Source organism: Heptranchias perlo, chromosome 4 (genome assembly GCF_035084215.1).
Source record: "Heptranchias perlo isolate sHepPer1 chromosome 4, sHepPer1.hap1, whole genome shotgun sequence".
In the NCBI taxonomy this organism is placed as follows: domain Eukaryota; kingdom Metazoa; phylum Chordata; class Chondrichthyes; order Hexanchiformes; family Hexanchidae; genus Heptranchias; species Heptranchias perlo.
Window position 1 is genome coordinate 76076010 of NC_090328.1, and position 22779 is coordinate 76098788.

Sequence of the window (22779 nt, forward strand, 5' to 3'; positions counted from 1 at the left end):
CGTGCTGTATGATGATTTCACTTGATATAGCAAAGTAATGCAACATGGTTATTATTATTTAGTATATTAATGCCATCCTAGAGCATTGTCATCAATAGCATGCAAAGTGCATTGACCACAAATACTGTGGCCATGACAGAAACTAGCTTGGTCTGGGCTCAGCACAGCGTCAACTACTGGAAATATACGCTGGAGTTCCAGTCACTCGAGCATCTTATAGCAAACACTCAGGAGGGATATTGGTCAGTAGCTTGCTGCTGACTATGGAGCGCTATGCATCAGCGTTCTCGTCGTGCCCAATCCAAGAAATCAATTTATCGTTGAAACTAATGATGCAACCAGCAGACCAGATCAGAAAATCTTCAGATCCCGGTCAATTGACTGACTAATAACGGCAAGGACAGCTCTTCCAGCCAGACAGGTGGCTTTCAGGACATAGGCTCAGCACTGAGAATCCTACAACCTAATGTTAAGTATCTTTCAGCGGAGAAGCGTTCAATCATCATCATTATCACTATCCACCACAAGGTTGACATAATTTGCCTTGAAAAAACCCACATTGCAACAGATGAAGCTGGTCACTTCATTATTGATGGATTCAACTTGGTATGTCACACACTTCATAGTCGAGCTATCTATGTCTGTAACAACATCTCATAGATGCAACTCACATTTTATTCACTAATCACTGTGATGTTATACAAGTTGGTGGTTTCAAGGTTGTAAAAGTTTATAAGCCACCAAGTAAATCTGGGGAAACAACCCACTTCCATCTCTTTCTCATCCAGCTATCTAGCCAACATACAGAATAGGATACTTACAACCCAACGAAGAGGGTGATCAGTTACAAAGTTCAGCACCTAGTAATGAACTTGCCTTGATTCATGACCCTAAACAACAAAAACCATCTGCTCAGTGAGATGGGTTCAAAACTGCTCTGCTGGGTCACATCAATCAACAGCTACCCACAACCAACATCATGCACTGTCCTCGATGACTTTCCACACTGTCAACACTGACCGTCACTTATCCATGTCAGCCTGCAACTATCACTCACCAAAAGTACAAGAAAACCCAGATGGAACTTCAGGAAAGCTAACTGAATTTTGTTTCCAGTGATTGCCAAATGAATCATTGTTACTATCCCATGGCATTACATCCCAATTGAGGAAGCTCACAAACGACTTTGTGGCGCCCTCTGGAATGTACAAAATCCACAGTCCCTCCTAGCTTTTGCCCTTTGTACATGCCATGCCTGGACAAAGAATGCATTGCTCAATTGAAACTGTACGAGGAATCTGATGACCCAGATATTGCAGACTTGAATCAGTTGATGCTGCTTGTCAAGCCCATTGGGAAGAGACAATTTCACAGATGGATTTTATTCGCTCAAGTCAGAAAAGCTGGAGCCTCATCCATTGCCTGGAAGCTGCTCAATATCCACTAGCACAGTCCCAACCATCTGTGTCAGCCAATGCCATTGCCAGTCACTTACTAAAAGTGGCAAGAGTCCCCTGCAACTAAGTCTTTGAACGGAAAGTACATGATAAACGGAGTAACTATAACATGAAACCTGGTACCACAGCCAGCTACAACAACATATACCTTGAATTTCTGCAGAACCTTGGTCCACAAGCTTGTAATTGGTTATCACATTTATTGGCCCAGAATTTACTTACCTTGGACTTATTTTAAAAATGTTTGATCATTAAAAGAAATTTAAAAATAAAAATATAATTTTTAAACTTTTGTATGTTTAAGTAAATTAAATCAGGTCCTTGCATTTTTATAATCAGATGTTAATTTTTTTAGACTAACATAGGGAATGTCACTTTAAATTTATGAGTTTAACTTGCCTGCTTGTGGTTGGGGCTTGCAGTCCCACAGTGTTTCCATGTGCACATGGCTTGCACTGATATCGGAACGCACCATTGAGGAAGGTCTCAGAATCCAGCAAATTTATGTCATGGACCACTCAGTAAGTACATTCATACTTTTTATCCACAGGAGGTGCAGAGAGCCTTGCCACGCTGGTCGGAGCAAGTTCCGGCCCACTCACTCGGGTTGTCCTTGAAGGCTGAATTCCAGCATTATGATGCAGCTGATGTTGATTATTTTGGACACTGTTGCTGGGCTATATAGAGACACATGCTGCCTGAATATCCACACAGCAGAATTTTTGCTTAAGCATCTTAATGATGTGCTCCATATTAATTCTGGTGGAAGCATGTACCTCATTGCATTTACATTCTGCTGCTGTTCAGGGATTTGTCAATGGGATCATCAATCAAGGTTGCAGAGAATAGCCCTAGTCTCCTAGTTGCATCTGCCCAATCTATGTGATCCTACAAATAATGTAGGCACCACGGACTATTACGGGTGCTTCTTGAATAATGGGTATTGACTTGTATCATGATATTTCTATGGTCAGACACCACCTGCACATTAATCCAATAGGAGCCCTTTCTGTTCATATGAGCCTTCTTGTATACTTGGAAATTGTAACACCAAGTGAAAGTTCTGTACCCTCTCCAGCTGATGCTTCCTTCCTCTTCCAAAATTCTATAGACTCTGGAACAGTTCCTACAGATTGGAGGGTGGCAAATGTAACCCCACTATTTAAAAAAGCAGGGAGAGAAAAAACAGGGAATTACAGACCAGTTAGCCTAACATCAGTAGTGGGGAAAATGCTAGAGTCTATTATAAAAGATGTAATAACAGAACACTTCGAAGGCATTAATGGGATTGGACAAAGTCAGCATGGGTTTATGAAAGGGAAATCATGCTTAACAAATCTACTGGAGTTTTTTGAGGAGGTAACTAGTAGAATAGATTGGGGAGAACCAGTGGATGTGGTGTACTTGGGTTTTCAGAAGGCTTTTGATAAGGTCCCACACAAGAGGTTAGTGTGCAAAATTAAAGCACATGGGATTGGGGGAATATACTGGCATGGATTGAGCATTGGTTGACAGACAGGAAATAGAGAGTAGGAATAAACGGGTCTTTTTCCCGGGTGGCAGGCAATGACTAGTGGGGTACCGCAGGGATCAGTGCTTGGGCCCCAGCTATTCACAATATATATCAATGATTTGGATGAGGGAACTGAATGTAACATTTCCAAGTTTGCAGACGACACAAAGCTGGGGTGGAATGTGAGCTGTGAGGAGAATGCAAAGAGCCTCCATTGTGATTTAGACAAGTTGGGTGAGTGGGCAAGAACATGGCAGATGCAGTATAACGTGGATAAATGTGAGGTTATCCACTTTGGTTGTAAAAACAGGAAGGCAGATTATTATCTGAATGGTGATAGATTGGGAAAAGGGGAGATGCAACAAGACCTGGGTGTCCTTGTACACTAGTCGCTGAAAGCGAGCATTCAGGTGCAGCAGTTAGAAAGGTGAATGGTATGTTGGCGTTCATTGCAAGAGGATTTGAGTACAGGAACAGGGATGTCTTACTGCAGTTGTACAGGGCCTTGGTGAGTATTGTGTGCAGTTTTGGTCGCCTTATCTGAGGAAGGATGTCCTTCCCATGGAGGGAGTGCAACGAAAGTTTACCAGACTGATTCCTGGGATGGCAGGACTGACGTATGAGGAGAGATTGGGTCGACTAAGCCTATATTCACTAGAGTTTAGAAGAATGAGAGGTGATCTCATCGAAACATATAAAATTCTAACAGGACTAGACAGACTAGATGTAGGGAGGATGTTCCCGATGGATGGGGAATCCATAACCAGGGGTCACAGTCTCAGGATACGGGGTATGCCATTTAGAACCGAGATGAGGAGAAATTTCTTCACTGAGGGTGGTGAACCTGTGGAATTCTCTACCACAGAAGGCAGTGGAGGCCAAGTCATTAAATATATTCAAGAAGGAGATAGATATATTTCTTAATGCTAAAAGGATCAAGGGATATGGAGAAAAAGTGTGAACAGGGTACTGAGTTAGACGATCAGCCATGATCATTTTGAATAGCGGAGCAGGCCCGAAGGGCCGAATGGCCTACTCTCGCTCCTATTTTCTATGATTCTATATTCATAGTGCTTTGTGCCCTGTTCCAAATGCCCCTCATGAGAAATAATTGTGGAGCGTGTGAAAAAAAATCTACAGTCTGAACCCAGCAAAAAGAGGTGACATGATGGATAGAAGCTATCTGTGAGGAAGGGTAATTAAAATGGGGGCGGCAGGGGGTTATTGGAAGAAGAAATAAAACAAGAAATAAAAGATCAGTTTAACACTTTTCTATTTTACTATAAAAGGAGGTTTTTGAAGCACTGCCAATTAAGTCGTACATTAGTGTCTATCTTTACATTACAACAGTGACTACATTTCAAAAAGTACTTCATTGGCTGTAAAGCGCTTTGGGATGTCCTGAGGTCATGAAAGGTGCTGTATAAATGCAATATAATGAATCTTTTTTTTAAATAGAGAAACTTTGATTGCCTTGCCAGTATTGTATTTCCACTACTCCACTTTCTGACAATTTTTCAATAGGACTTCCATTTTGGCTGGCAATTTGCGGCCTTTCCGACGCACACCCACAGTAAGCCTTGTGGGAGTTCGGCAGTCGGTCAAGGGTTTAGGCCAGGACCCTGGCAGTTCCGGTGGGGCCTTGTTGGGGATGGAGCGTTCACCTGCCCCAAACAGTCAGTGACAAAGGAGGCGATGTGGCCTGGGGAAGGAAACTCCGAGGCCAGTAGTTTCCCAGTATAATGCTTACAGAGCAACAAATGGATGGAGGTAAATGAGGGGTGTGCTGAAAAGGTTTGCTTGGATTCAATCTTTTCAGACTTTAGCTGGTGAAAAGCAAAATTTTTTTTTGCACACCTTCAGAATAAATTTAATCCCTCCCTACTAAAATGTCTAACTTTCACCCAAATGTTTTGCAAAATAAAAATTCCAGCTCCCTCAGTAGCCTAGTGCTTGGGTGTCCAAGTTATGCAGCTCATGAGCCCTAGTATTTCAGCCCACAGATCCCAGGTAACTCCATTTCAATTTGGGTTTGTTTTTCTTACTGTCTGGTTTATCCTGTTTGAATTTCATGAACCTGAAGATTTGGAAAAGGATGTTCCTCAATGGTGGATAAATCCTAAATCAGAACACCGAGGTCAGTTAGTATCATCTATTTGAGATGTCTAAAAATTAAAGGAAACATCCATTTAAATTTTATATGTGGCTGACGAGAATCCATAGTACACACTCAGAAGAGATTTACTAGAATGATTCCAGGGATGAGGGATTTTAGTTACGTGGATAGACTGGAGGAGCTGGGGTTGTTCTCCTTGGAACAGAGACGGTTGCAAGGAGATTTGATAGAGGCATTCAAAATCATGAAGGGTCTAGACAGAGTAGATAGAGAGAAACTGTTCCCATGGCAGAAGGGTCAAGGGCCAGAGGACATAGATTTAAGGTGATTGGCAAAAGAACTAAAGGTGACATGAGTAATAACTTTTTTACACAGCGAGTGGTTAGGATCTGGAATGCACTGCCCGAGGGGGCGGTGGAGGCAGATTCAATCATGGCCTTCAAAAGGGAACTGGGTAAGTATTTGAAAGGAAGAAAATTGCAGGGCTACAGGGAAAGGGCGGGGGAGTGGGACTAGCTGGATTGCTCTTGCATAGAGCTGGCGCGGACTCGATGGGCCGAATGGCCTCCTTCTGTGCTGTAACCTTTCTATGATTCTATGACAGAGAAAGTGATGAACACGTCGGCCTAGAAATTCAATGGCGCCATGCCCATTTTTTGAGCACAAGTCAAATGCTGAAGCATCCAATATGACAGGCAGGTGTGCTCACTATGTGCCCAAAGTGCGCCATATTGGTAAAATCAGAAAATGAGGCATCCAGGACCTGCACCTGTAACCGGGCGTTAGGCTCTCTATTGGCAAATGCAAAGTGTCTAACGCCTGTTTGAGGCACCCTTTGCAAAATTGAGTTGCCCTAAATTTGCTGTATGATCATGAACTCGTCTTCATCATCTAGATTATGGAGTGCAACAAGAACCCTGTGCAATTCCCATCTTTCATACTTTCTTTACTTTCAATCAAAAACACCACAGGAAAGGTTGCAACAGAAATTAAAGAAATAAGCAAAAATGGCAGCCTCCACATCAAATTAACCTAATAGAAGGAGAAAAATATCTCTTCTCCTCAAAACAAGCAATTTAGCAATGTACTTTCAGAATGGAAAGATAGTTTTAAGAAGCCAAGTACAGCAGGCCAGGCCACTAGCTTACTAATTCATTGGAACATGGAAACGTAGGAACAAGAATAGGCCATTCAGCCCCTCGAGCCTGTTCCACCATTGAATTAGATCATAGCTGACCTGTACCTCAACTCCATTTACCTGCCTTTGCTTCTTATCCCTTGCTACCCTTACCTAACAAAAATCTATTGCTCTCAGTCCTGAATTCACCCATTGTATATGGGTATAGAGTGTGCTGGGGCAGAGCTTACCCAAACAATGTGAATTTTGGCATTGGATCTCATTAACATAAATTCTCCTTTTGCAAGGAGGCTGATGCTGGCCAGCTGACGGCTTCCCTTTGTTCCACTTTTCTTTTCGGGTGCAAATTGGTGGTCCCCAGGCTGCTCGGCCGTCTGATGTAAATGAGGCCCGAGGCCCAATAACGGGTGCGCCTCAGGCCTACCCGTTCTGGCGTCAACCAATTTCTAGGCCATTATATGTCCGATATCAATTCGGCAACAAATTCCAGAAGTGGCATCAGGTGTTGGAGATCCAGCAGAACGGCTCATCCCCTGATTTCTCTCCCAGCCCCCTCTCCCAGGTTACACCCAAAATTGGGCAGGCAGAACAGCAGAAGAAAATCTGCCCCACGTGTTTTGATGGGCTAAACAAAGCATTTTCATTTGTGATAGAAAATGCACTGATGTGAAAAACTGCAATCCCACATCACCAGATTAAATAACAGTGCAGCTATTTTCCAGACTCAGAGTTCATTTACAGAATAACACTTTTGTGGGCATTTTGTACAAAATTCATACGGTGCAATTGAATAAAAATGTGTGCTTCTTTCATAGAGCGGAACTTAGAACAGTATGGTTGAATGATACGACCAGAGATATGTCATTCTTAAATTTGCAGGTCTGTCCTCATTTCCCAAGCACAACACATAAGTATACAGTTTATTGCTTAAAGAAGGAAAATCTAGAGGAGAGTACTTTAAATGGGTGATTCTGCAGAATCGCCCTTATGTTCAAAGATGTCAAAATATCGGCTTAAAAAAACTTGAGATCCCTGGATAGACGCTTAACGTGTTCATCTGGCATTCCTCTGTCTGCTATTTTAACTGAGGCATTAACTTATTTATTTTAAAGAGGTTTAACACCTCAGCCAAAATAGCAGAGAGAGGAATGTCAAACCAATATGTTAAGCATTTGTTCATTAATATGCCAACAGCAATACCTAGCCTTATATATGTATAAAAATATCACATGGCATTTAGAAAAAAAGTTTGATTGACCCTTTATAAACACTCTATCGACACAAAAGGTCCATTTTCGACTTTTAGCGTCTCTGGCAGAAGGCTTTGCACCGGAACTGCTAAAGTTTACCCCAAGGAATATTCAATACTTTGCAGGTCGCATGTGTTTCTGGCAGCTCTGGATCAACTACCAGACCCAGTTTGAAGTTGCAGCCAGTCAGAATCTCTAGAGAAAAAAAGAGAGGTTGTGACCTTTCAGGTGAGCACCCTTCATCGGGTGAAGATTTCCAGCATTTTCTTTTTATTCTAATTTACAGCTCCCGTTAAATAAGCTGTTGGTGATATTAGTGCACAAACACCGAACAGATTGGTACGACACTCCTCTCCCCGCTATTTTAAATATCTAAACAAAGAGGTTAATGCTTCAGTTAAAATAACAGATAGAGAAAAGCCATATGAACGGATGCCTGCTCGAGGACACAGGCAGGTTCTCCCTCTCAACGACCTCCTCGGAGGGGCATGAACGGAAGGAGGCCTGAAATGACAGGTCTCTGTTGGGATGGAAATGTTCCACTTTTTTTTAAATTTCAAAGAATAATTTGATAAATATATGTCTTTACATTGACATTGGGGAACACTTTGAATAAAATGTATCACTCCTAGATGTTACTTTCCCTTTGCATAATACCGGTAGGGCATGAACCACATTATCTAGTCTCAGAAGTAAATCTTTTTCATTGCTTCAGAAACTGCCAAGACAGCATGAAGCCTTCTTGGAAGAGAAATAAATTGCTCTCCTTTAGCAATAATTAACATAGTGCTAGCACTGCCTCATGGATGGCAACAGCACTGACAATGCACCGGAATGGATTGTATGAATGAAATGAATTTCTCTTTGTGCTACCACTGTAAGGATGTCGATTGACAAACTTGCCACCATGCTGCCTTGGGTAGCTTAATTAAATCCTGTGTAACTCCTCCGGATTTGAGGCTGTCATTCTGGAGCAACTAAACTAAAGTTGAGCCGCTCTGGGTTTCAGCTTTGGATTTGGAGGTGTTAGAACTTCAGATGTTCAGAAATCGGAGGATCTTGGTCCTAATTATGCAGCCTGGTATTGAAGACTCCACAGCGAGAAAAAATAGATGCGTGTACTGTGGGTAAAACTGATTTATCACCAACTTTATATACGCTTAGCAAAAATAAATATAATCGTTGTGTGACCGGAAATGTGATTGGACGGAACTTCTGCCCACTGTTCTGGCCTCACTTTGACCCCTGTCGCAAATCCCACGGATGAGCTTATTCAAATATTAAGGGTGGGCACTACTGGGGCACCCATCCTAGTGTCATGGCAGGATTTTGGAATGGTACCTGGCCGCCCGGTTGCAGGGATACCAGTCTGGCCAAGGATCTTGATTTTCTTTGCTGATGCTCCGTGGATGGTGGGCTCCAACAAAAACGGCAGTTGCTGGCCCTGATTTTAACTCCAGCCGTGTTTTGGGCGGGTGGGTAGCAGTGCGAGTTAGAAATTCACCCGCTGTTATGGAAATGAGGCTCAGGTTATTTTCAATCCGGGGTCTCATTTGAATCCCGCCAGCCAACTTCCCACCCCAGAGTGGGCAGAAAATCGCATGGCCTGGAGACCGCCCACCACCAGCGGTAGCAGGAGGCCTCAGCCATTTTAATCCCATTTAGTCCACTTTCCACCTGGAATGGGTAGGAAGAGGGTGCAGAGTGGCTGCCGGCAGGGGAAAACCGGGCAGTTCCTGGATGCCTGCTGGCTTCCAGGTTAGGTGGCTGGGAAGGAGGCTTCCGGAGGATCTCGCAGAAGGGAAGCAGGGAGTCTGGGGCTGGGGGGGCCACGACTTTCCTTGTGGAGCCCAGAGAAGCACCCATGCTTCTCCTGGCCTCACAAAGGAAATTTCTTCACTTACCTGGAGGGCCACTTCATCCATCCCATCAGCTACCGACCTGCTTCAGCCACTGTGGGAAAGCCGTGGTTACAATGCCATTAGGGTCCTATTGACGTAATGGAACCCCAATTTGCATAAATTGATGAAGATCCCATCTGCTTTAGGTGGGCAATTCATCCGCCTGCAGAACCCTGCAGTTTAATATCGAAGTTCCTGGTTGAGTTGCGAGTGGATAAGTAACCTGGTCGCTTTTAACTGCGCCCAAGTGGGTAGGGTTAAGATTGACCCCTTATAGTCCCTCCATCACAACATGCGACTGTATCTTGAATGAATCCAAGGTTTTCACCTCCACTACTCCACCTGGAAAACCATTCCAAGTGTTGATCAATTTTTGTATGAAGAAATTCTTCCCACTTTCTGTCTTAAAATGTCCTTTCACCAGTTTTAGGCGATACCCGCTTGTTCTAATGTTTGGCTTACCTTGAAGTAGTGCTGTGGATTGACCTTGTATACATCATTCAATATCTAGTACACTTGTCTGAAATCTCCTCTTAGTCACTTCTTTTCAAGGCTAAAGAGTTTCTCCTGTCTTTCCTTGTAACTTAACTCTCTGACACCACATATCAGCCTTACGACTCTTCTAGAATATTATATTTGTACCAGTTAAACAACAGCAACAGATTAGCATTTGCAATGAAGAGGATTGAGACAGGGGAGGTGGGAGACAGCAAAGTCAGAGAATATTACCAACAGGAAAACACCTCCCATAGAAATGAGTAAGAGTAAGCTCGGGCTTTAAAGAAATATACATTTTGACAGGTTTACACTTGGAATTGATTAATTCTGATTTAGAAGGAAAATGAATGACAGAATTTAGGGTAAAAAAGGCCCTTGCTCACATACTATTGCTTTCACAGGCCTTTGTTTTCACTGGCATTCTGACAGTAACACTCTCATGTAAAGCAGCATGGTTACCATCCATCATGACTACCGTTGCCATGGTATCTCAAGGGCTTTTAGCATAACTGGAGCAGTTCTGAAAACTTGAAGCTGCTGTGTGAAATGTTGGTGAAGGAATTCAAAACCAAGTTTTGGATTAGGGAATGGAAAAAGTGGAGTTCATGAGCTGAATCTGTAACTCTGCTAAGACTTTGACAGTAGTTCATTTGACTGGTACAAATTTTTTTTCTAATAGTCTAATAGTCACCAAATTCCATTTACCATTAAGATGAGTTTTCAAATTCCGCTTTTAACAAAAAATAGGAAAATGCCTGTTCGTCACCGTGATTAACAGCTGCTGATGAAATTGTATGTTTCAAAGCCGTGTGTTCCTGCAATTTCATCAGCAGATCATCAGTTGCAGAAAAAAGCAGTCATTCTTCAAAATTACCATTTAAACATTTTCTTTTGCCATCAGATTGAAATCACAGAAAGCAAATCATATAACTGATGATTTATTTTTAAACATTTGCTTTACCTACTGTCCAAATCTGTATTCAGTTACTTTGTTCTAAAAACAATTACCTTTAAATAGAAAGAAAAAAGAATTCACATTTATTTATATATATATAATGCCTTATCATATCCTCAAGATTAAAATCCCTGCAGCAGCTTAAAGGGCCAGGGCTCTGAATGGGAAATTGATTGCAATTATTTCCAATAAAGAACATGTCTAAGAGGTCAGCTGTAGGGGCTCAGAATCTTCAAATGATCCGACTCTTTGTCAAAGCGCTTGTGGCCTAAATAAGGGGAAGGGGAAGACCTCAGTGGGAAATGAGTTGAGGCATCCATGGAAAGGAGCTGCTCAGGTACAATGGAGGGTAGTGGCCATGGTGGTAAGTGCACAGCAACTCAGTGCTGCAATAGATAAATGTAAGGAGTCGCACAACACCAGGTTATAGTCCAACAGCTTTATTTGAAATCACAAGCTTTCGGAGCTTTGCTCCTTCGTCAGGTGAGTGAAGGGTTTCATAAAGGCACAGCATATATAGTCAGAGAACAATGCCTGATGATTACAGATAATCTTTTTAACTGCCCTTTATCACACCTCAGCAGAGAGACAGTCACAGCAATCAAAGGTGTGAATGGTGTTCAGACAGGTTAGTCAGGGAAAACAGATAACTTTTATCTGTTTTTAATACAACTGGTCATTCTCTCTCTCTCTGTCTTTCTGGTCTCTCTCTCTCTCTCTCTGTCTTTCTGATTTGACCCCTTGTGACCCCACCTCAGTATTCTTGGATGTAATGTTTCCCTGACTAACCTGTCTGAACACCATTCACTCCTTTGATTGCTGTGACTATCTCTCTGTCGGGGTGTGATAAAGGGCAGTTAGAAAGATTATCTGTAATCACCAGGCATTGTTCTCTGACTATATATGCTGTGCCTTTATGTAACCCTTCACTCACGTGACAAAGGAGCAAAGCTCCGAAAGCTTGTGATTTCAAATAAAGCTGTTGGACTATAACCTGGTGTTGTGCGACTCCTTACATTTGTCCACCCCAGTCCATCACCGGCATCTCCACATCATCTGCAATAGATATAATGACCTTCCCCTCACTGTATTGAAGAGTTTCAATAACATATTCTCAATGTTCAGGAGGTACACTGGGACCCTTCACACCCCAACCTTCACCTGCAAATGTTTATTCACTCATAGCCCTTACATGAATGAACTCCACTGAAAGCCTCACATGATATGCAATTAGCTGTTTCATGCACCTATTAGCATCTTCATTATGCTTGCTGACAACTGGGTAGGAGTTCATCTCATGGCAACCAGGGGGGATTTAATACTGTCTAACTTTTTGTTTAAAGAGAAGACAGAGAAAGCTTGAGCAAAGATAGTGCTTCCACAAACTCATGTATCTTCCCTTCGTATGAGGAGGAAGTGTTGGGAGGCAGATATCAGAGGGTGTCGGACACAGGGAAGCCAGAAGGCAGGCAAATGCTGTGGGCACTCTGCTTCTGCTTCTGCTCCTCGTGCTACTGCATCACATATAATAGAATCATAGAATCATACAACACAGAAGGAGGCCATTCAGCCCATCGTGCCTGTGTCAGCTCTTGGAAAGAGATATCCAATTAATCCCATTACCCTGCTCAATCCCCTTAGCCACGCAAATTTTTTCTTTTCAAATATATATTGAAGTATATATATATAATCTGTCAGCAAACTGTAGCATGATTCCCTTGTTACTCTATGTACTAAAGTCACACATGAACTCTGCTCAAAGAGAGCCTCCTCTTCCTGTGCTGCACTTCCTCCATCACAATTACCATGGTTCCCAAGTGTTCTGTGCCCTGTTGAACTATTTGCAGACATGTTTCCAGAGTGGTATCTTCTCAAAAACCATGATGCTGACCTCAGAAATACGTTTGAGGTTAAGGAACATGTGAGAGAAGGTCTCAGGAGAGGGGTGCATCACCAAACACGTGTTCAGTGAGGTACCTGATCAGATGAGGGCCGTGACAGCCAAGGTCCCCACATGAACTACATTTCATTTCGGGAGTTTGTGCGGGTTTAATTGACGTGGTGATGGTTCAAAATTTTTCTGTTCTTTAAACTCACTAATACCAGGTCTAAAAAGGAGTCAAATACTCACTTCTCAATTTAACTGTGCTGCTGTGAAACTGCACAAGAACTCCTTAACAAGCCCAAATTGGCCTCTTCCAGAATGTTTCACTAATATTCATTACTACATTCCAGGAGGGATAGCAGCAGGCACATGGGAACAACACCACCTACACGTTCCCCTCCAAGTCACACATCATCCCGACTTGGAAATATATCGCCGTTCCTTCATCGTCACTGGGTCAAAATCCTTGAACTCCCTTCCTAACAGCACTGTGGGAGAACCTTCACCACACGGACTGCAGCGGTTCAAGAAGGCGGCTCACCACCACCTTCTCAAGGGCAATTAGGGATGGGCAATGAATGCCGGCCTCGCCAGCGATGCCCACATCCCATGAACGAATAAAAAAAATACTCAAAGCAGAGTGAAGTACGGAATGAATAGTCTGTTAGTGCTTTCTATCAACACTGCACCTTTAACTCTTATCTATCTTTTCATTAAAATTAGTGAAGAGAGTAAAATGTGGCCCAGAATTACTTAAGAAGGAAGTTAACAATACCAGACTCAAAAACAAGTATGATCAGTCCATCGTTTCCATTCATTTTGTCATGTTAGTAAAGGTTCTACACAAAATGTTGACGAAAGTCATTCATTTTTTTTAGTAGTGTAACTAATTTTGATGTATATGATTTTGACAACTAAATATTACTCCATTTGTTTAATGGGTTTGCAATGTGTCTCACCCCTATCAAGTGCAAATATAATTCTTTATATTTCACAAATGTTGACAGCTCTGCACAAGGTGTGAATGAAAGACGCTAACAAATGTCCAGTTATCTCCATTTAACATTAATTCAACTGAATACGTTTTGTCAGTGATGTTGCTGAGAAGCCCACACAGTGGAAGAAAACAGGTAAATAATAACATTATTAGCAAAATCAAGCTAGCAGGAGCATACCCTTAGTCCCATGCAAGGGTGGAATTATAGCTCCTCTTCACTTCCATGACCTAGCTTTGCACTCCCAGTACTGGCCACAAGACCCACCCACTACTTGCAGCCTCCTCTCAGCCTGTCTCTAGCCTCAGCCTGAGATCGAATACATTGTTTGGTGAATGAGGAGTGACAGCATTGGAGAGAGCAAGGAGTGGCAGAATTCCAGAGAATGGGAAGCAGGTGCATCAGGGAGAGTAAGGATCAGGAACTTAATGGAGAGTAAGAAGCGACAGTATGAGGGAGAGAAGGGAGTGGTAGTATCAGGGAGTGTGACTGATAGTAACTGATCTCTCCCACGGACAGGTAAGGTGAGCACTGTGGAGGAAAAGCCTCATCTTTGGAAAAACCCATCCACAGAAACAGCTGATCTGCTGATGGGGGTGGTGAGAATTTACAAAAATCACCACTGTCAGATTTCTCAACAGGAACATACCAGATGACACATGCCTCATGCACCCAGCAATGCTGCTCCCCTGCCCCACCTCCAAGTTGAGATCTGCAGCATCATGGATTCCTGAGGCAAACCCCAACTGGAAGTGGGGGAGCAGCGTTGCTGGAAGTTGGATATGTATATCAATCCTGTTGAGTCGCCTAGCTGTCTGTAACTTTTTTAACTCTTACAACCTCACCTAAAGATCAGCTGTTTCTGATGGTAGGTTTTTCAGAGGTGTGCGTGTTTCATTAATAGTGCTCACTTCACCTCACTTATTTACTGGAAGTGCACCTATGTGTACATTGGCTGATCAGGTTTGGCTGGGATTTCTGGCCTTGCTTCTCCCTGGTACTTAATGTCAAGGCTCTCACAAATATAATAGCCATTTGGGTGAGGTACTGGAGGGCAGTTAGAACCACAGCAAGAAGATAACACCTTAAGGAAAGGAGAAAATTAGCAGAGAAAACGGACAAGAAAAAAAATACCAGATGGGTCCTTTAAGTGATTAATTACCTAGATATTAATAAGGAGCAGGAAATGGCTAAAGGATTCTTTGCATCAGTCTTCATAAATGAAGGCTGTAGAGAAATTGTGGGTCCTGTCATTTTGGTGTAGGATCTACAACATAAGTGATATTAAGCATGTTATGGGAAACCTCAAAGAATTAATTATTATATTTTCCTCCGTTCGCTTATTTTAGAAAAAAAGGTGTGTCTAAAGTCAGGAATATTGTTTTGTATTTTTGACTACTTTTTGACAATATGACTGAATGGTGGAAACTATAGCCCTGTCTACAAGGCAGCTGGGACAGATCGGATAAACCCTAGAATGCTCAAAGAAATGAACAGCAGGAAGCCAAGTGCTCCTACTTTTGTTTCACTAATTTTGATTTTGACTTTCCTGTCTCTTATTTCAGCTTGAATAAGAATGATATATACTGCAACCTTTTGTGGTTTTATGTTCTTCTGAGAATGTTCACAAAATTTAAAAAGATTGAGTAGAAGAATCCAGTGGGAGATGATTGTGGGCAACAGCGAAAGATTTTTTTTGGCATATAGTGCAAAACTTGAAACTCTGGGTAAAATCAGTACAGTAAGACAATGTTTAAAAGTGCATTGGAATGGGCTCAGACAGGCGAGCAAAAATATGTAGTTCAAATGAGTAAAATATTCTCAAGTAACACCAGCAGGTATGAGATGGCTGACGGTGCAGGCAGAAGTCGGCTGCCTGTGGCACTGTTGTACTCTGCAAGAAGGGCAAGTCACATGGTTCCACCCTAAAATCTCTTAAGGTGACATGTAAGAGCCCCCCAACCTCCCTGCCCCAGTGAAATCAATGGAAATAATAATCGGGCAGTTTCTATAATGGGCGGCCGATCCGCAACGCCAGTTTTACACCCGGGCGGCATGATGAAAATCTACCCGTGAGTTTATCTAATGAGTTGCTGCCCAGGGAGGCCATCACAGCCCGACCTGATCCTGACCTCACCCAATGTCCACACACAAGCATTGACCAGCATGGTTTGCTTGATAGCAATCAGGAGCTGGAACCTCACTCAAGTTTCTCCTTCCTAGACCAGGGATGATGAAGCCAATTAAGTTCCAATACTGCCACCCTGGCTGAGATCAGCTAAATCGTCACAGGTCACAGAACAAAGCTAGAACCTTCCTGCTCTATATGGTTCACTGGTATTACAGTTGCCGCTGAGCTGGAAAGGGAGTTATTGCCGCTTATTTATTGAGATATTTTGCTAATAATTCAAGATAATTTCTTAGCGGATGAACTCCTGTGATCATTCTCCCGATCGTGCACCGTAACTTCAGCAGAAGAGCCGCGGACACCCTGGAAAGCCCCCATGGAAATTCCCCACTTTAATATGATGGTAATTAGCAACCTGTCTTAGAATAGCTGTTCCACAAGTCTAAATTTGAAGTCTATGGAAAGCCAGAGAGTCATTCGCTTATACTGAAATTAGTAGTTGTAGTTCAAAATCGTTTCCTGCAGTACTCTAATTCTGATAGAAATACATCTGGTCATAAATCATTGAAAAGAACAATCTAAAACAATCACATGTTCAGTTTAATATATCTAACAATAGACTAATAGTTATTTAGTAAAATCAGGGGCCAAATGCATCAAGGGAATGCCTCAGGCCAAAGAAAGCTATTCCAAGAATTTTCGTGATCTATTGCTGCCTGATGTTGGAGGGCACTTAAATATTTCAGGACTTTGGCTAGGATGACATCAGAACATATTGCAGTAAGGTGAAAGATTGAAGCCCTATTAGATGTGAAGAAATTCAATGTCACAAGATAAATGTCTCTTAATGCATTCTGCACATTATGTAGAACGTTTGACATAAGATTGTAGAGATAAAAAGGAAAACCATGAATGCTCAAAATCTGAAATAAGAATACAAAATGCTTAAAATACAAGCAGGTCTCAAAGTAACCAGCACACAGCAATTACTTCTCCCGATCCTGCATGGTGACCTCTGGAGTACCACAAGGTTCCATCCTTGGCCACCTCCTTTTGCTTGTTTACAGGCAGTTTCCATATCCATGCTAACAATACCTAGCTCCGCCACACCATCTCCACCCTAGATACTATGAACATCTCTGCTTTTTCAGACTTCCTATCTGTCTGACGTCACATTGTAAACAAACCAGAATTTTCTCCAACAGAACACTGGGAAAAACAAAACCACCATATTCGTCTTCCACCAAAAACTCTGTACTCTTGCCCCTGACTCCATTCTCTCCTAATCTGCTCGCTTAGGCTGAAACAGATGATGCACAAGCTCAAAATCCTCTTCAGTGCTGAGCTGAACTGGTAAATTATCAAACCCTATCACAAAAACTACTTTCTTCCACCTCTGCAACATTGTCTGCCTCTGGATCTACCTCACCCTCACCGCGACTGAAACTTTTATGAAATATTTCATTGCATCAACAGTTGACGGCGCTAAATTGGGCCATGTAGCACCCATTGTTTTGATGCTATGCGGCCTCTCGAATATCCAAGATGGCGTCTTGGCTGCGCATGCACGTTTCCACCGTGACTTGCGCCGGATGCCATCTTGGTACAGATATTAATACATGCGCAAATACCAAACGCCGGAAGCATATAAAGTAAGGAGAAAATGGATACAATCAGTGTGCAACACTGATTTAAAGTGATAGACGCCATTTTGGCACTTAATGCTCTATTTAACCATGACCATCTGAACATGTCTTAGAGTGCCTGGAGGACCCCCCCCCCCCCACCCCAACAGCGCCATTTAAAGGGACCATGAAGGATTTACAGGTTAGTGCCTAGATCATTGCTTCTGGCTGCCGAGACATTTGTAACTGTTTTTGGAGATCTCCTATACTTGAATACTAGGACTCGGGGACATAGCCTAACATTTAGAGCCAGAACGTGCAGGACTGAAGTTAGGAAACGCTGCTACATGCAAAGGGTGGGAGAAGTTTAGAACACTGTTCTGCAAACGGCAGTTAATGGTAGCTCAATTGTGAATTCTAAATCTGAGATTGATAGATTTCTGTGAACGAAGGGTATTAAGGGATAAGGGGCTAAGGCGGGTATATGGAGTTAGGTCACAGGTCCACCTTCGTCCCCCGCTGCCTCCCACTGCCTTTTGGATATATGTCTGGACAGCCTCTTGCACCCCACCCCCCCCACCTCTGCAGATATGGGATGTCCCTCCTTCTGTTCACCTCATGTACCAAGGCCTCTAGTGCATCAGCAGAGAACTTTGAAGCTCGCACTCTTGCAGGCCTGGTACAAACTCAGATCGGCAGATTGGTGAGGTCTGGCCTGCAGATTGGAGGATGTGGGATTTAGTAGTGTGCAACCTTTATTTAATGTTTTAATGCAACTCATCAGTGTGTAAACATAGGGATGGGACCTGCATCTGTGTTTAACGTGTACGATGTCTGATCTCTGTACAGATAGCAGACTGTTATTTTTAGCAAATAACAGGTACCAGCTACCTTTAAGAGATTTTAAGCGACATCCTCCCTTTAAGAGATTGGGGCTCCCCCTGCTGGTGGAAAGTGCAAATTGCATTGAATCCTCCTGTCAACGCTGATTTCCAACGCAGCTTGCAGGTAAGTCCTCAGGCCTCACAAAAGTCTCGTCCTGCCTGCGCAGCGGCCAATGGGCACGGGTTAATAGCGGATCATGCTACCTACACCCAATAATAGGCCTTATCGAAATTTTCCCCTGACTTCTCTGATGCCTTCCTCATTAACTTCTAGAGCTTCATGCTATACAGACTCCAAAATTCTGCTACTCACATCCTGTTCCACCTCCGTAACATCTCCCGTCTCTGCCCCTGCCTCAGCTCATCTGCTGCTGAAACCCCTATCTACGTCTTTGTTACCTCTAGATTCGATGATTCCAATGCTCTCCAGGCCAGCCTCTCACCTTGCACCTTTTGTAAACTTGAGCTCATCTAAAACTCTGCTGCCTGTTCACCCATCACCCCTGTGCTCACTGACCTACATTGGCTCCCGGTCTGGCAACACCTCGATTTTAAAATTCTCATCCTTGTTTTCAAATCCTTCCATGGCCTTGCCCCTCCCTACGTCTGTAACCTCCTCCAGCCCCTCTTAGATCTCTGCACTCCTCTAATTCTGGCCTCTTGTGCATCCCCAGTTTTAATCACTCCACCATTGGCACCTGTGCCTTCAGCTGCCTACGCCCTAAGCGCTGAAATTCTCTCCCTAAACCTCTCCTCCTTTAAGATGCTCCTTAAAACCTACCTCGTTGACCAAGCCTGTTCTAATATCTCCTTATGTGGCTCGGTGTCAAGTTTTGTTTGAGAATGCTCCTGTGACGCGCCTTGGGATGTTTTACTATGTTAAAGGCAAGATATTGTTCCGCAACAAATCCTCCTCACCCAGCACCCCTGTCCTCGCTGATGTCCAATGGCTCACTGTTCTCCAACACGCTGAATTCAAAATCCTTGTCCTTGTTTACAAACCTCTTCATGGCCTCAGACCCCACCCTGCACCTTCCCTTCCTCAGCCTTACATACCCACCTGTATCTTTCCACTCTGGCCCACTGTGCATCCTCCTCACCAGTACTTTTCCATTGCTGGCAGAGCCTCCAGTCACCTTGGCCCTACTTTCTGGAACACCCCTCCCCTAATCTCTTTGTCTGAATACTTCCCTCCTTGCCTCTAAAAGTCTCCTCAAAATCTTTCTGACCATGACTTCGCTCATCTTTAACTCTTCTATAAAATTACAAGTTGTTGTTTGGCATCTAAAAGAAAGAACGGTTAATGTTTAGGGGCAGGGTGGCCTTCAACATCACTTAGGAAGAGTCCCACTTAAAACTTTGAAACTTTCTCTTTCAATTGCTGATCAACTTTCTGTGCATTTCCAGCATTTGCTGCTTTTATTTTTCAAAAGCTTGTGTTGTGATAATTGATCAATCTGGAAGAAGAAAAGGGTTGAGTTTTCCTCTCAATAGCATACGTTTTCTACCGCACTGACAACCTGACTGCCTGGCAATCAAAATCAGTTTCATCAGGCCGCAGTGAAAATATACAAGATGTGACACTAAGTGGAGATGCTTACAATGAACTTACAAACATCGGGACATTACAAGCTTATTTCACCTAAAGCTTTTTAACGTATCATTGTGTGAGGTGTTGATGGATTTCTTTCTGTTAATACCATTTCCTCTAAGTATTGTGAAGCTATGGTGTGGAAATAAATTCAAATGGTATCGTACTCCTGAGCTGCTTGTGAGGTTTAAGATATAAGAACTAGCTCACAGCAACAGTTGCGATCAGTCTGAACAGCTGAGATCCAACTCAGTTCATTTAACTCAAATATGTTCACAGGAAACATATTCTTGGATGAACCTTCGATTTTCTCAGCCAAACCAAATCAGAACACAATCAATCTGTCCTCAGTCCAAACAAACCCACCAGTATAAATCTGCCTGCCTTTTCCTTTTTGGTTGCTAATGATCCTGTGTTCTTTCCTCCTGTTCTTTCAGTTTGTGACAGTGCTGCAGTGTAGATTTGAGTGAGTTGAATGAAGTGTTTGACCAGTCTGGCCACTGATTAACCAATTCCAGATCTCCCAAAGCCCCTATTTTTGAAGCTGAACATTCTGTGAAATAGTCTCAGTTCTTTCCCAAACCCCATGGCATATAGATTTTCTCTAGTGTTTTAAGGCAGAGCTATGATGATGGATGTTTCAAAGTTGAAGAAATTTAGATATTAAAGAGAGGGCAAAAAGTTTAAACATTTGATGTAAGAATTTATTTTGATCTTCTAATTACTGATATGGTGTAGTTTTAGCGTCTCAGAAATAAAAGTTTAGAGAAATTAAACATCAGACACTTTTAACTTTATGAGAGCTCTGGGAACTATCTGGAGGGAAAATAAACCAAGTACCATATTTTACTTTTGATCTGAGAACAATAAAAATGATGAAATTTTAATAGTTGATTTCCTTTCCTTGCTCAACTTTTTTAGTAAACATTAAAGACTCAGTTCTGTAGAAATTACATGATACAGAACAAACACATTTCAAAGTCCTCAAAAGAAATTCAGAACTCAGATAGATGGATGAATGTTTAGTTGTAAAGTGGCCTTCATGAATTCAGAATCAAAACTATAAAGTCTAAGGAAAATGAGAACAGAATGAAGAAATGGAAATTCATATATGTTTATTTTGGGAAAGGGAGGACCTTAAACATTCTGATGATGTATGTTTTAAAAACCAGAATACTTATGCATCAACGTATTTTACTGGAATAAAGATTCGATGCTGATAATACCCCAACTTGTAAAAGCCAAAGAAAAAGATGCCATATAATGGCATATTTGAGGCTTAGTTTAGAGGACATCAATCTTTAAATATCTGAGAAATGGTTAGATGCTAATAATAGTAACGTCTAGAATGAACAAACCACTGCAGTCTCAATGTCACAAATATCCAGAGGCCAGTTCTGATGACAGTTGTCATGTGAAACATTTACCTGTCTTTCTTTCTTCTGACCTGCTGCGCATTTCCAGAATTATCTGCATTAGTTATTATAGGTGAAGCTTGGACTTTCAAATTATGATTTATACATTGAAGTCTGCGAGCCAATAAAATCCATACAGAAGTAATTAAATGGATTAGAAGAGAAACATATTTAGATGTTACCATTGCTCTAGCCAGGACATCTCCTTGGGGGAAGGTTTACGTGCTCGTAAGTGGCCATATTAGTCATTCAAAATGTTTTATGTCCTAAACGCATGATGGAATATCATGATGTATATTGAAATATATCTCAAAATCATTAAATTACTTTCTCATGACAAAATGATTCATAATTCTTTTACCTTCACACAGCAACAATCTTCCTGACAATTCACTATCTTTTGTCCGGTATTCCAGCATTGAAGTGTTCATAAGATATCCTGAACTACTAAAATTAAATATGAAAAATACTTTAATATTTACAATAGAACAGCAAAAAAACAATAAGTATATGACGCTTACTCTGTCTAAACTCTAGTGGATACTGAACAATGAGGTGGTAATTGCTCATTTTAACAGATAGCATTTGCAAAGGTGGGAATGTGAACTATTAATCTAGCCGAACTGTTCCAGTACAGCTACAACACTGGCATCTACCTGACAATGTGGAAAACTGCCCAGGTATGTCATGTCCACAAAAAGCAGGACAAATCCAATACAGCCAATTACCACCCTATCAGTCTACTCTCAACCATCAGCAAAGTGATGGAAGGTGTCGTCGACAGTGCTATCAAGTGGCACTTACTCACCAATAACCTGCTCACCAACGCTCAGTTTGGGTTCCGCCAGGACCACTCGGCTCCAGACCTCATTACAGCCTTGGTCCAAATATGGACAAAAGAGCTGAGTTCTAGAGGTAAGGTAAGAGTGACTGCCCTTGACATCAAGGCAGCATTTGACTGAGTGTGGCACCAAGGAGCCCTAGTAAAATTGAAGTCAATGGGAATCAGGGGGAAAACTCTCCAGTGGCTGGAGTCATACCTAGTACAAAGGAAGATGGTAGTGGTTATTGGAGGCCAATCATCTCAGCCCCAGGACATTGCTGCAGGAGTTCCTCAGGGCAGTATCCTAGGGCCAACCATCTTCAGCTGCTTAATCAATGATCTTCCCTCCATCGTAAGGTCAGAATGGGGATGTTCACTGATGATTGCACAGTGTTCAGTTCCATTCACAACCCCTCAGATAATAAAGCAGTCCGTGCCCGCATGCAGCAAGACCTGGACAACATCCATGCTGGGGCTGATAAGTGGCAAGTAACATTCGTGCCAGACAAGTGCCAGGCAACGGCCATCAATGACTAACCACCTCCCTTTGACATTCAACAGCATTACCATCACCGAATCCCCCACCATCAATATCCTGGGGATCA

At 42.4% G+C, this 22779-nt stretch overlaps 1 protein-coding gene across 5 annotated transcripts in view; it reads right to left on the reverse strand.

The window, feature by feature from the left end:
- Positions 1 to 22779, reverse strand: part of agtpbp1 (ATP/GTP binding carboxypeptidase 1) — a 399257-nt gene that overhangs the window by 85572 nt on the left and 290906 nt on the right. For 4 of the 5 annotated variants that reach the window (XM_067983161.1, XM_067983160.1, XM_067983162.1 and 1 more), the window contains one exon: positions 21713 to 21798. The exons of the other annotated variant lie outside the window; for it this stretch is intronic. In XM_067983161.1, coding sequence (XP_067839262.1) covers positions 21713 to 21798 — 86 coding nt within the window. The remainder of the gene's footprint in view (positions 1 to 21712; positions 21799 to 22779) is intronic. 5 annotated transcript variants of the gene reach the window in all.